General features: G+C 33.4%; 1 protein-coding gene across 13 annotated transcripts in view; it reads left to right on the top strand.

The window, feature by feature from the left end:
• Mipol1 (mirror-image polydactyly 1) overlaps positions 1 to 14,153 on the top strand; it is a 299,368-nt gene that overhangs the window by 71,477 nt on the left and 213,738 nt on the right. For 9 of the 13 annotated variants that reach the window (XM_076550615.1, XM_042260588.2, XM_076550616.1 and 6 more), the window contains 3 exons: positions 6,842 to 7,051; positions 8,925 to 9,060; positions 10,315 to 10,420. In XM_076550615.1, coding sequence (XP_076406730.1) covers positions 6,918 to 7,051; positions 8,925 to 9,060; positions 10,315 to 10,420 — 376 coding nt within the window. In that variant the 5' untranslated portion in view covers positions 6,842 to 6,917. Of the gene's footprint in view, positions 1 to 813; positions 876 to 6,841; positions 7,052 to 8,924; positions 9,061 to 10,314; positions 10,421 to 14,153 lie in introns of those variants that run through there. The other 4 variants (XM_016007364.3, XM_076550614.1, XM_076550613.1 and 1 more) reach the window with 3 other exon arrangements.

The raw sequence follows: 14,153 nt of genomic DNA, 5'->3' as shown, positions 1-14,153 counted from the left end.
ACAGGACCCACATGTGAAATCAGTATGAGCATACATTACCCATGTATAAAGTCATTGTGAACATACGGTGCCCACATAAGAAATCAGTGCAAGCATACCGTACCCACATACAAACTTTGCAATTTAAATATGGTTCTAAGAGTTGCCTAAAATCCTGTGACTCTCTGAGTGATAGGAATCTGTATTCTACTTGTAGTGATCCTAATTGTAATTAATGTCATGGTACAATATAGTGAATGCTGAAATTGTTTATTTTATTTAAATTTACTATATTGCTGTCACTACATTGAATTTACAGAAATATATAAACAATGTCCTTCATATAGAATTGCTGTTTCTTTCAGGGACTTTGTTTATGAGTGTGTTTCTAAATTTTAAAAATGTATTGCTTTTAAAATTTTATCTGAAAGAAGTGCTGAACTATTGCATATCATTTAAAAATTAATCTTAAGTAGTTTCTCTCTATGCATCTTATTGAACTAGATATTTTATTTCCTAATTATTTATCTTATATGTATTCTATTAAAGGAGTACTATATGTATTAATATATCTGATTTTTTCACATAACATTTTTTGGAGAGAATAAATATATATGTAATAATGTATTTTATTAGAATAACCCTACTGATTTTAGCTATATAACTACATTCTGGTCACAAAACAAGCTGGGACATTTTTAATATAAAAGATGGATAATATTAGAACAAAAATCTCATTTTTTGCTTTCATTCTTAATATTTAAGAAAATTTTAATATAAAATTTGAATTTAAAGTATGAGTTTGACATCAAGAATGTGACACTCATTTCACAGAAAGACAAGGGAATATTTGGAAATAAAAATACAGAAGGCAGCTGTTAACAGCAGATTTAAAGGTAATAACTAACATTTATTATATGTTCTATGATAATACTTTTCCAAGAAACTTTTATAACTTAAATAATTTACTTATCTTAAGTACCCTTTGAAGCAGATATTATTTTGTTCTTTACTGGTAGGGAAATTAATCAAGGTTAAATCATTGCTAGTAGCCTGGTATGGTGTTCCATACCTGTAATCCTCGCACTAGGAAAGCCAGGCAGTATGGTCATGAATTCAAGGTCAACCAGGGCATACTTCATTCGTTCATTCATTCATATTTGTGTGTGTGTGTGTGTGTGTGTGTGTGTGTGTGTGTGTGTGTGTGTGTGCATGTATTAGGAGGTGCTCACATGTAAGTGTGCATGTGGATGCTAGAGACTGGTGGTGGTATGTTTTTCTCCTGATCTCTATCTTATTTTTTAAAACAGGGACTCTCATCAAACCTAAAGCTTACTGTTTTGGCCTGGCTGGCTGATGAGTGAGTTCTCAGGATCCCCCTGTCTCTGCCTGGCTGGTACTGGGGATACAAACATGTATCATGGCCGGCTTTTACATGGGTTCCAGGGATTTGAACCCAGGTTCTCATGCTTTCACAACAAGAACTTGATTGACTTCCCAGCCCCTAGCCTAGCCTATACAGTGACGACAAATAAGCTAATAAACAGCAGTATTTGTTACAGATCATACAGTAGGCCATGCATGGTGTTAATATTCAAAACGTGCAATCTGTTTTCAGAGTCATTGCCCCAATTAAGTTTCTGCTTGGAAAGTCACAATCCATCAGTGTGTGGTAATTATACTACTAAATATGTAAGCCGTTGTCTTGAACACCTCATACTAAGTGGAATTGCTGTGGTATTTCTGATGTGCTTTTCTCTTTTTCTCTTGTGTGTTTCAGGGGAACACATATTGTAAGCATCTATGTGGGATACTATTCCTCCACTCCTGAAGAAAAGGAAACAGAGAGTTGGAAATACATACTAATTGAAATAAGTAATATTTGTACAGATAGGCAGACATATGCATACACATACACGCATACTTTTAAATTACTTAAAAGTGGCAGATGTCATTAGGAACCCCGAGTTGATACTATTCATCTGGTATTTTGAAACTAATGCTCATTTTTAAAAACTGTTTAAAATGGGGAACACTGTGGTCTTTCATTACATCTAGTTTATAATCTAATAGCAAAAAAAACTGGAGATAGTATAGGAATGAAAGGCAATAAACAACAGGGTTTATTTTTATATTTATGGAATCAGTTGCTAAATATAATTATTTCTACCTGCTCATTTTCTCTCAAAAGAGAATTTAAAGAAGTGTTAATAAGTGGCTAGCCAGTGTCAGAAGCAGAGTAACCGCATGCCTGTTGCAGTTAATCTTAGGTGTGAATTCTCCTAAGCTGTACTTTATATAGAGTGGGTGGGTTATATTTAGGAATGTATATGTATATACATATACGTGCAATAACAATTAATGGAAAAATAGACCATGAATTTGAAGGAGAGCAAGGAGGAGTATTTGAGAGAGTTTGGAGGGAGGAAAGGGAAGAGAGAAATGATGTGATTAGAATCTCAAAAACAAGAGGGGAAATTTAAAAACGAGACAATGGTTCATTTATTCTAATGTATTTGCCAATATTCCTTTGATCTGCTTGTCTTTTTCTATTCTTGAGCTCTCAGGTGACTAGGTCATTGCTATTCTTAGTAACCTGGTAGGATCCCTAGGGATGATTCTAGTTCAACCACTCTGAGGAAACAGCTCTGTAAACAATATTGACCCCCCCCCCAGGGGACCATCAAATCCATTTACACAGATACCAGTTGTCACAAACTATTTACAAAGCCAGCAGAACAGACTTTCCCAGCTTCTCCGAATTCCTGTTTGATTCTCGCCACCTCAACACTTCTGTGGGATAGTCACGATACAATTCTTAGTTAGGCTGTGAGTTCTCATTTCCTGGGTAACATCAGATATACATTTCTGTGTAACTGGGAAAATGAATTCAAAAAGGATCGCAGAGCTTCCTCTTCTAGATAAGGAAATGGTATCATAATTTGATTTGTTTTCTAAAGTGAAGAATCGAGTGTTTAAACACATTGGCACTGAGCCTGTTGGCAATACTGATATGTCCATAAGTAAAATAAGAATTCTTTCAATCATGAAAATCGTCTGTTGAAGTGGTACCTAAGTCCACTAGAGAGAGATGAGGTCTTCAACGCTTGTATTGTAACTAGCCTTCCAATAGGTATTGATTTCAAAAGGTCAGCATCAATTCCACTCGTGTTGTCCAGATGCATAACTTCCTTTGGCAATAGCAGTACATGGTATTTCAGAGGAACACCTTGTAGTAGCTATCCAGAATATTTCAAGTAGTTGCAGGAGAAGTTATCACAACAGTGATAACATTAGCTAGTAATAACAAAATTTCAAAGGTACATTTGAAATGATAGGTATCTATGTCCATGTAAAACTATGGTCACAGAAGAGCAAATGAAGGCATGATAATAGTTACAAGGATTTTCCTGTTGCTTAAAGTTGAATAAAGAAACTAAGACTTCATAGACATGCATTATGAAAAGAGATTATTATCTAATCCCATATGGAGAGATGAATTTAAATAATATGAGATCAGTTAGCCATAATGACAGAACAGTTAACAATGGCATTAATTAACCACTAATATGGATTACTAAAGAGAGCTCCTATTTTAAATGTGGGACAGAGGGAGAGAAAGAATTTTGATAGAAGGGTTTCATTTTCAAATGTTGTCTGCTCAGAGATAAGACTTGGTTTAGAGTGGACATCTGTCTTTTGTTGAATGTTTATCTTTCGAACTGACTGGCTTCTGTACAGAACCATCCTACAACTTCCCTTTTGTATCACTTTATTGGCTTTTGTGTTCATGATTCTACACAATTCTCTTAGAATTGATTGGTAGTACAAGTTCAGCTTAAGCTTTTAGTAGCTTCATCCCACTATCGCCTTACAACCCCGTTTCTCCTGGGATGAAGAGTCTGGGGAAATAATGACCGAATTTAGACTTACTGTGTGCTAGTCTGTTCTCATAGTTGGAGAGAGCATTAAGTCAGAAATTGTACTACTTATTGAAGGATTTGGATAAGATAAGTAAAATTTGGCAAAATGCAATGTGTTAAATTAATACCTTAATTGTACCCAAAAGCCAAAGTACATACTGCAGTGTACTCTCAAATATTTTAGGGAAAAAAAACATGTATGGGCATATAGTTAGATCCGTAGTAGGGAGGGAGGGAGGGAGGGAGGGAGGGAGGGAGAGAGAGAGAGAGAGAGAGAGAGAGAGAGAGAGAGAGAGAGAGAGAGAGAGAAGAGAGAAGAGAGATAGAGAAATGTAGGCAAAGTTAACAGGACACACAGGACTATTTTCTGTGTTTGTTAACTCTCTCTATTCCTAGAGAATAAATCTTCATTATGCATAGATGTTCCATATAATCAGTTGTATAGCCCAAGCCTGGTCCTTGTTACATTCAGATATTCAAATCATTACATCATTTTCTCATCACAGTTGTACTAGAGTCTTCACAGAGTGTCTGTTCTTCTCTTCTGTTTGTTTCCCCAGTGCACAGCCATAGGGTACATTGACTATGTGGTTTCCACAAATGAGTATCAAAATACCGAATAAGGAATAGAATTTAAAAAAATCAAATTTTCCATAGAATGGTTGAATACTTATATAGAATAATGTAGTAAAGAAGAACATTCGAAAGCCTTTCCAGTTTTTAGCACTAATTTGATGAAATAGTGTTTGCCAAACTGATTTTTTTAAAAAAAATAAAATGCAGGCAGGCAGGTGGGAAGATTTATAAATCAGCCTTGTTTACTCTGAAGTAAAATTAAATTCTCAATAAAAGAGTATAGATAGTTTGATTTGCAGAGCAGACTCTAAATGTCAGATGAACAGTTCAAATTAGGAATCTAAAAGGTTTTATGACTGAACAAAATTAGAAATAGAGCTAACCCATGCAGTATGGGTTCCTTATATATATTAAATGTTTCAAATATTAACTTTTGAGAGTGTTTTTTGGAGGGAGGGGGATAATGTTAGTCCAGGGTCTTACCCTGGAGCCCAGGCTGGTCTAAAATTCACTATCTAGCAAACCTCCTGCCATAGCCTCTAAACTAGTAACATTTTAAAACATGTTAAAATTAAAATAAAGAAATCTCAGAACTGGGGGCTGGATGGCTGCTCTTCCAGAGTACCAGGGTTCAATTCCCAGCACCCATATCATGGCTCACAACTGCACCTTCTGTTTTAGTGGGATCCGACACCCTCTCCTGATATTCATGGGCACTATGCACACAGTGATGCACATACATACATACAGGCAAAACACTTACATAAAATTAAACAAAAAATGTTAAAATAATTACAAAGACTATGTCAGAAGTGTATGCATTTTACAATTGCTCTAAATATCAGAACTACTAAAATCTAGGAGGAAACCAAATGCCCTTTTATTTGTAAGCTTCCATATCTCCTCTAGAAGTTTGGAATGGAGGATTATCATAGTGAAATACTGGTTGGTGATTCATGTTATAACACACAATCTACTGCTAATAGAATATCGCCTTAGTGCCCCAAAAATTCTCTCGTTTAGAGTTTGAGGATTCCATTCTTATGCCAGGTATTCTAGGAAAACAGAATGATCAATGTGCATGTAAAGCAAACCATGAAAGAGTTTTTCGATCTCAAAAATCAACTAATCTTTAAATATAAGATTTCAGAATAATATTATGTTGAAATGTCATGGTTATTTCATAGCATGCAGTTGTGATACAGCATTTCTCTCTTCTAATTCATTCTTCAACAAAGATAAATCAAAATATTTACCAAGAGCAAGTGATTTGTGATATAGCTTCCATTTACCAATATGAATAGTATCTGGACTTGAAGTTTTTATTATCTACAGTTATTACAACCAAAAAAAATCAAATGAAGTTTTATGAGAGTTACTTTCTTTTTTTGTATAATATTTTCTTTGTATTTTAATATTACTTTTGTGCCTCTAGAGGATTATATGTTGGCAGATTTCCTTGTACATCTCTAAGACTACTTTTTAAGGCCGAAGAATTATTTCTTTTGGAGTTAATGAAGTACATGTTACAATCAACAGTTTTGCCTTTCAATCTTAGGAATAACAGATTTGATTTTGTATATATTATTTCCTCCAAAACTTTACTATGCCATTAAATATAGTTTATCCCTTTAAAATAAATATTGCTTAGTGCATGGGACTTAAATAATTTTTTAGATATAATTAAGCATACAAAGTATATTTTCTAATATATCATATGTATTTGATGATATTAATGTTAAAATTATTCTTACATCCATTTTAATAGTATTATGTTACTGAAATAAACCACATTTATTGGTATGTCAGATACTTAGTTAAGTCAGTGATATTTTATTTACATTTTATAGACAAGAAAATGTTGTGTTAAATAACTTGTACAGCATTCTACACTTATTAAGGCTGTAATTTCCCCCAGGCAGTCTGAACCTTAGTTCCATTGTACAGTATTGATTCATTATAGCCATATCTTTATTCCTTGCTATTTTGAGAGTAGTGAGTTTAAACCAGTGGTCCTTGCAGCAACTGTAATAATTTAGGCAATGAAAAAAAAAAAAAAAAAAAAAAAAAAAGGAGCTGATGCTTCTCCCAGAGGCTTTGATTCAGTTAGCACAGGTATGACTTGCTCTGCCAAGGTCACAGTGTGTAGCCTCATTTGTTAGCTATTACTTTAAATAGCTTCTGTTGAGGGAAGTGAAAATATGGATGACAAATGCTGGCCTGCACATCCTTAATCGACTACAGTAGAGGACGACTAGTACCTGTGTTAAAAGCTGTGAGGTGTTTTCATAAGAATGTTCATCTGATTCAACAATTTTCCTACATGGATCTGTCCTTTTATGTGTCATATATTTTTGTTTTAGTGCAGATACAACCATTTGTCTTGCGCAAGAGGCTTCAGTGGGAACTGAGAGTGCATCAGTAGATGAGCAGCTGACTATGAATTCTGAGCAAGTCATGCATAAATTAGGCAATGAAGTCACATCTGAGGACCTGGAACTACCAGAGAGAATCTCCAGCAATTTACAGGCCATCGGTCCTTATCCAGATGAAGGGCCGTCTACAAAGTGCAGGTGAGTGTTGGTTTCAGTGTTTAATCTAAAAGGTAAGAATTGGAACAACATTTCTTCTTTAATACATTGTCCCTCTTCTTCATTTTGGTGTCAGATAAATTTAATGTGTCATTGACTTAAAAACAATTTCAGGACCCTGCAAGGGCTTTCTATTACTTCCATAATATTGATATAATATTGATATAATGTTGATATAATATTGATATAATATGTCTAGATAGCTGAGAGCAGCAACACAGGATGAGTTTAAAGAAAGCAGTGAAGTTTGATTCCTCCTCGATATTATTTTCTGTGACTCTTCATTATGGGTATAAGGATACTTGTGAAATTGATATGAGATACTATTTACCAAAGCTTAAACCTGTTCAAAGATTTTTTTCTTTTTCACATAGCTCTCTGTTCTTTGTTTGGGATGATGTGAATACTTTTAGGGCGACCTTGTACGCCATCTACCTTTTGTCTTTCTTATTAAATTACATTCTATAGCATTAAGTCATCCAGTGTGGAGAAACCTGTGTTTATTATCAATGGGATTATGCTACTTTGTTAATTAATCATATGCAGCAAAGATAACATTAGACTTGAAAATGACAGCGTAATTCTCTTTTCATATTTTTTAGAGCACTGTTTTTTAAAAGTTTTTTGTGGAGTTGTTTTTCTGTTCAAAATTACTCAGTAAGATATATTCATTGATACCAATACACAGTAAAATCAATAACTGTATTAAAGGTCTTCTGCTGTGGAATAATGCTTTTGTACACTGGTTTAATAAAACACTGATTGGCCAGTAGCCAGGCAGAAAGTATAAGCAGGATAAACAGGCAAGGAGAATTCTGGGAAGAGGAAGGCTGAGTCAGGAGACACCAGCCCACTGTCCAGGGAGCAACATGTAATGACACACAGGTAAAGCCATGTAACACGTGGCGACATATAGATTAATAGAATGGGTTGAGTTTAAGTGTAAGAGTTAGTCAATAATAAGCCTGAGCTAATGGCTGAGAAGTTTTAAATAATATAAGCCTGTGTGTGTTTACTTGGGTCTGAGTGGCTGTGGACCAGTCAGGACACAGGAAAACTCCTGGCTACATTCTCCCTTAGTGTCGGATTCTTACTTAAATACAATTTGAGGTATATTTTAAGGTATAGAGGCAAGGATGATGGGAACATGGATAAGCATTGTTATAATCATGTAAGAAAGATAAATGGTAGAGCTTATGTTCCTGCTGAGAGATCTATAGTATAATTCAATATGAGAGCATTCAACATGAGAGCATAGTAATAGCCCTATATTCACTGACCATCCCAGGACTCAGCGCCAAAGACTGGCTTAAGTAACACTACATCCACCAGTGTTGACATATTTAACACCATAATACCAGAAAACAATCTATCTTGTTCTCGTCTCTTCTTTATACTACCTGCTTACAGGTTGACATCACTGTCTTATGGAATATGTTTACCATTAAGTCTTTCGGACATAGATATTAATTTTAATGTCTTCCATTTAATAATTAAAATATGAGTATGATACTGTTTTAATAAAATTGGGAAAATGATTATATCTATTTTCAGGAAAGCAAAAAACATAAGTTGATCCTAACCAGAACTACAAATGAAAACCTGTACACTTTTGTCAAGTATACTTAACTAGAGTCTCTTTGGGATCACTATGTGCTTTCCACAAACTTTATTTTCCCCACTGATAAATTGGTATATCTGTAAGTTGATATATTTATTGTTTTATAGCAATCATACTTTAGCTACATAAAAAGTTTAAACTTAAATATTTTTACATATTTATTGTGAATAATAAATTTACATCATTTGTGAAATCATATATATATAAATTATTTAATAATTCTCTTTATTATAGTATACTGGAATGTGGAAAGAATGATATGAATTATGAACCTGTGATTTCTCATCAAGTTATCCCAGACTTAAATCAAGAGACATCAGTAGCATATCTCCAAAGAGAACTGGAGATTCTCAGAACAAGCAATAAAAAGGTATAGAAATATAAAAAGTCTAATTGCTGTAAACAGTGTCTTAGCTGTTGACTATTTCATTTTTCTCTGTTGTCCATTATTATTCAGTTTTATTTCTGTTTCAATGCCTCAACAGTAGGCTTGTGTTGTCTTGCCATCCAGGTATTTGGTTCAGCTAAGTGATTGGCTATAAAAATAAGCTCTTTTGGTTTCTATAATATCACTCATTTTCCATAAAGCTCTGGTAATTTATGTTGCTATAAAGCAAATATTCAAATTTCACTGTAATAAAACGTGGCTTTAATTTTATGGAATGTGGGTTATATTATCAGCTATTTTCATGCTACTTTGTTAACTTTTCTTCATTTTTATTAGTATCTATCCATTCTTTCACTTCGGTAATATATGTAACCAAATGTCAAAGTTGCTATTGATGTTATATACTTTGTATCCTGTTATACTATTACATGTATCCAGCTCAATGTACATGTGTCATGTTTTGTTTCCTCTTGTTCCTCCCCAACATTCCCCTGGTTTGCAATAATTTATTAAATAATGCTCACTTTCTTGGGTTCTTTTAAAAATTCTATATAGTTTTCTGATTTTAATATTTTCATTGTCTGACCTAATCAGACTGAAGCATGAACGTTGTTTCTGAGGGAAAACAACACAGATGACAGAAGTCCAGGGAAGAATGGAAAAAGAAAATGAAAAGAAGCATTCTGTATGAGCGTGAGATACGTGCCATACTTTGATTTAGCACTTATCATGTGCCAATTTGAATCAGGTAACAGTGTCAATTTAAATGAAATATGAGGCAGTATTCACAGTCAGATTTGTATCTGATATTAAGATTATCTTAATTGATTTTTTTTTCAAAATATTGGAATTACTAAAAGAAGCATAAACCTGCAGCCCATTTTTCATTTTTAGGACCAGTAGAGCCCTTTAGAATTCTTTGCTTTAAGACACAGGAATGAATGAAACAGCGTCTGTAGTAGGTATTTTTAGTGAACACTGTTGTCCTGTTTCATTTCTGTATGCACATATACAAATACATATGGCTTATATTTTTTCCATTTTTTATATCATTTCTGGTAGTCACTACTTAGAGAATATATTGCAACCTGAACTTTTTTCCCTGAGAGTCAGTGTGTTTAAGCAGTTAAATCTAATACTATACAAAGATTTAAGAACAACAAAATCTTACTTTGGAATTAATTATGTATGGAAGGCATTTATCAGATAAGAATAATTTTTTCTAATTTGTTTTAGCTTCAAGAAAAATTGACTAAAGAAGATAAGGAAAAGAGAAAATTAAAGCTTAAGTTGGAACTCCACGAGAAAGCAGCAGCGGCTGAAATTGCTGAGAGGACAGCAGGTAGGAGATGAATGTTCATGTTAAGCTAGAAGGTGATTGTAGGATGTGAGCTGGTGGATACTAGCTCATTGCCTTGTTTGCCAAAGGAGGAGAAGCTTTTTTTCCCTTTTGGCTGCTTAGAAAATAGGTGGCTTTAACATCCTGGTACTGGTATTAGTGAGGGCTTTACCTGTATTCACACTGATTTGGGCATTAAATGCATTGTTAACACCATGTCAATCCAATCACAAAAAGGTTGTTTGTTTTGTTGGAAGGGCCTGAACAAACAAGGGGAAATAATGACTACCAGTGCCTCTACCTTTCAACCAGCAGTTCAAATACCACTTATTGTTTTAGCTCTTGGAGAGGAAATACTTCTCCTTTGTATTAAGATAGTTCTATATTCATTACCAATGGAGACCGACATTCGAATAAAAAAAAAAAAACGTTTTATGCAGTTAATAAGTTAACATCTGATGATGTAGATGATGACAGATAATGTTTTCCCTGAGATTAAAGTGAAAGGTTGCCACATTTTAATGTTGTACATGACTGCCTTGCATTTTGGACTATCTTACTCGTACACATGTCTTTGAATGAAGAAAATTTTCAAACATATTTATACGTCAGAGATAGGCTCATTGGACTCTGAAGTCTGTGGTCTCCATCTGGATAGTCATTGTAGCTTTTTTTTTCTTGCACTATTTTCCTGTGTTAAGAAAAGTGAACATTTGTAAAATGATAGATAAGCATTTAGAAGTATTTTAGCGATCACTTGTTCAACAATTTTATACTTTATGAAATTATTTAATGATTAATTTCAAGTTATAATTATGTTTTACAAACTACTTAACTTGGTTACATATATAAAAGAATTAGGGGATTTTAGGTTAGAGAGATGGTTAATACAGTTTATTTTCAAAATATTATATGGATGGTAATTCTAAATAAATACTCCTGTGATAATGTATTTAAGATGGGTGGACACAAATAAATAATCTAATTGAATTCTGGATAGCAACTTTTCTATTAATGACAAATAACCATAAACTTTTTGTTTCTTTTTGATAGGGAAATATAGCAATATATTTTAAAGAAAATTAATAATGCATTAAAATGAATAATACAAGTAGAAGTTTAGAACAATTGGGAAGTTTCCTGAATTTTTATAAAAATTATATGTATTGCTAGGAAAGTACTGTAAGATTTATTTTGAAATATATGCATAATTAACTTTCTGTATGGATTACAGAAATAGTTGAATATTTGTGGGGGCTATTCTGACATAGTAATGATTTAATGTAATTAAGTAGCCTATCTCTTGAAGAAACTTATTAAGCAATAATATTTACCATTTAATTTTGAATAATACAGTTCAGAATGTAGTTCAAATATTTATATATCGTTATATATTTAAGAATTCTTGATTGACAATTTGAGTAATATATACAAAAGTGGAAGGATTTTTTTTTTTTTTTTTTTTTGGTTTTTCGAGACAGGGTTTCTCTGTGTAGCTTTTTGCCTTTCCTGGAACTCACTTGGTAGCCCAGGCTGGCCTCGAACTCACAAAGATCCTCCTGCCTCTGCCTCCCGAGTGCTGGGATTAAAGGCGTGTGCCACCACCGCCTGGCTAGTGGAAGGAATTTTAATTGTTCTTATTAGTCATGTATTTCCCATTCATAACAGAATATTGTTTTACTATATACAAGGTGTTTTAAATGTCTTATTTCCACCTAACTGATGAAAATAACTGTTGTATAGTTTCCCTGAAACATAGCACTGGACTCGAGATTAAAAAAGAAACAGGGAAAACCTTTCACTGATTTGAAACTCTAAAAACTTCTATCCCTGGTTCATTCTTGAAATTTTCATCATTTCTAAATAGATACGAAGTTTTAATAAACTCATATTCTACCTCTTATGTATGAAGTGCATTCCAAAGCAAAACACTAGGAAGTAAAAGCAATTACATCAGCAGAGTAGTAGAAAGAGAAGCAGTGCAGGACTCTGATTGCATGTTAGTGATGCTTCGTCTCTTGTAACACAGAAGAACCAATAATCCACGGAAGTCTAAATGTTTGTTTTTATTACTGTACTTCACATTTTTATTCAAAATGTCTATTTGTGAAGTATCAGATGAATATACATGTATCTATTATAATGTTTGTAAGCAAACTATTAATGTTTATAAAACAGCTTCCACAAAAAAAGTAAATACTGGATGAACACCAAACTAAATGCTGGAAATAGAAATATGATGCAATAATATTTGTAGCTTTAAAATTTGTTAATATGTGGCAAATTATCCTCCTACTAGACATTTTCTTTGAGTATATAAAATATAAAAATTTGTAAGAATGTTTTTGTGTTAGTTCTGATTATAAGAATATTAACAAATCTAATGATGGAATTGTTAAATAAATTTTGATACACATTCATGTTGTGAGATGTGACACAATAATTATGAATTTTTCTGAGTAATATTTTATGATATATAAAAATCTTTTATATCTCAAAATTAAGTGAAAGAAGTATTAAGAAAATTGCATTTATAACATTATTGTGTTAAAAGAAGCAATTTTTATGCACATATATTAAATGAAAGACAAATTTGTTGGTCTTTTAATGAAGCTAAGCTGAGATTTCCCAGGACCCTAGTAAAAAATCAGATGTGGGCCATGTGCCTGGAGTACTAGTGTCGGGTGGGTGAAGATAGGAGGAAGGTCCCTGGAACTCGCTGGTCAGTCTTGGCATCCACTAAGCTTCAGGTCCAGTGAGTGACCCTGTCTTTAAAAACATAAGACCTAGAGCAATAATGGAAATCACTTGATAGAGCTTCTGGCCTTTACCTCCCCACACCTCTGTTAATGATTTACTGTGACAATACTTTAAGGGAAGTACACTGAAAATTATGTTAGAAAATTTGGAGACAAGGGACTAGATTTAAGAAAAATTGCTAATGACGTATATATATTCCATAGCATTTTACTAAATTGTGAATCCAAAGTAAGAGAAATGAAGTAGAAAAAGTTGGGGTTTGTGTAACTGTGGTAAACCTTCTGTGTGTTGTTATTTAGCTTTCTTTGTTCTGCCGTTCATTTCTCACAAAGCGTGGATATTATCACTCTCTATGTTCTTAGGAGCATTGGAAGCCCAGTGAAGCCCACTGGCAGATGGTTTCCCTTTCCTTTCCCACTTTCAGGACTGTCGTTTCCCTCATGGTCATTGATATTTTCCTAGAGCCTAACTAACAATGCAAGCTTCATTACAAATCCAGGAACTGTATCTTGAGGCTGCATTATGAACTAGATACTGACTGTATGTCAAAAAAAAAAAAAAAAAAAAAAAAGAAGAAGAAGAAGAAAAAAAAAGATAAAGATTTGAAGCATTAAGCATTTCTTTTTGGCTTGCAAACACTTTTCAGTTTTAATACTTCATACGCATATTGGTTGTAGTTAAGTGTTCAGACTTTGTTTTCATACTTTTTTCCCAATGTTTTCTCCTATGTATAATGATAGTCTAACTCAGCACTGGTTAAAACCTGGTGTAGGTGGCTTTTATTTTTAGGCTAATGCTTATGAAATGTTTAACTCATAGAAGGTCTCAATAAATGTCACCACATTGTCTTCTAGAGCTGTTCATCAAGTGGACAACATTAAAATGCTTGTAACAGATTAGTAGAGGGATAAGTACTTGCTGCCCAATCTAATAACAGGTAGTGGCTCTGTGTTTCTTTATACCTAGTCTGTTTTAC

The sequence above is a fragment of the Peromyscus maniculatus genome, chromosome 14, assembly GCF_049852395.1.
Source record: "Peromyscus maniculatus bairdii isolate BWxNUB_F1_BW_parent chromosome 14, HU_Pman_BW_mat_3.1, whole genome shotgun sequence".
NCBI lineage: Eukaryota > Metazoa > Chordata > Mammalia > Rodentia > Cricetidae > Peromyscus > Peromyscus maniculatus.
Note: the sequence above shows the minus strand (reverse complement) of the source record. Positions and strands in the feature narration are given on the sequence as shown.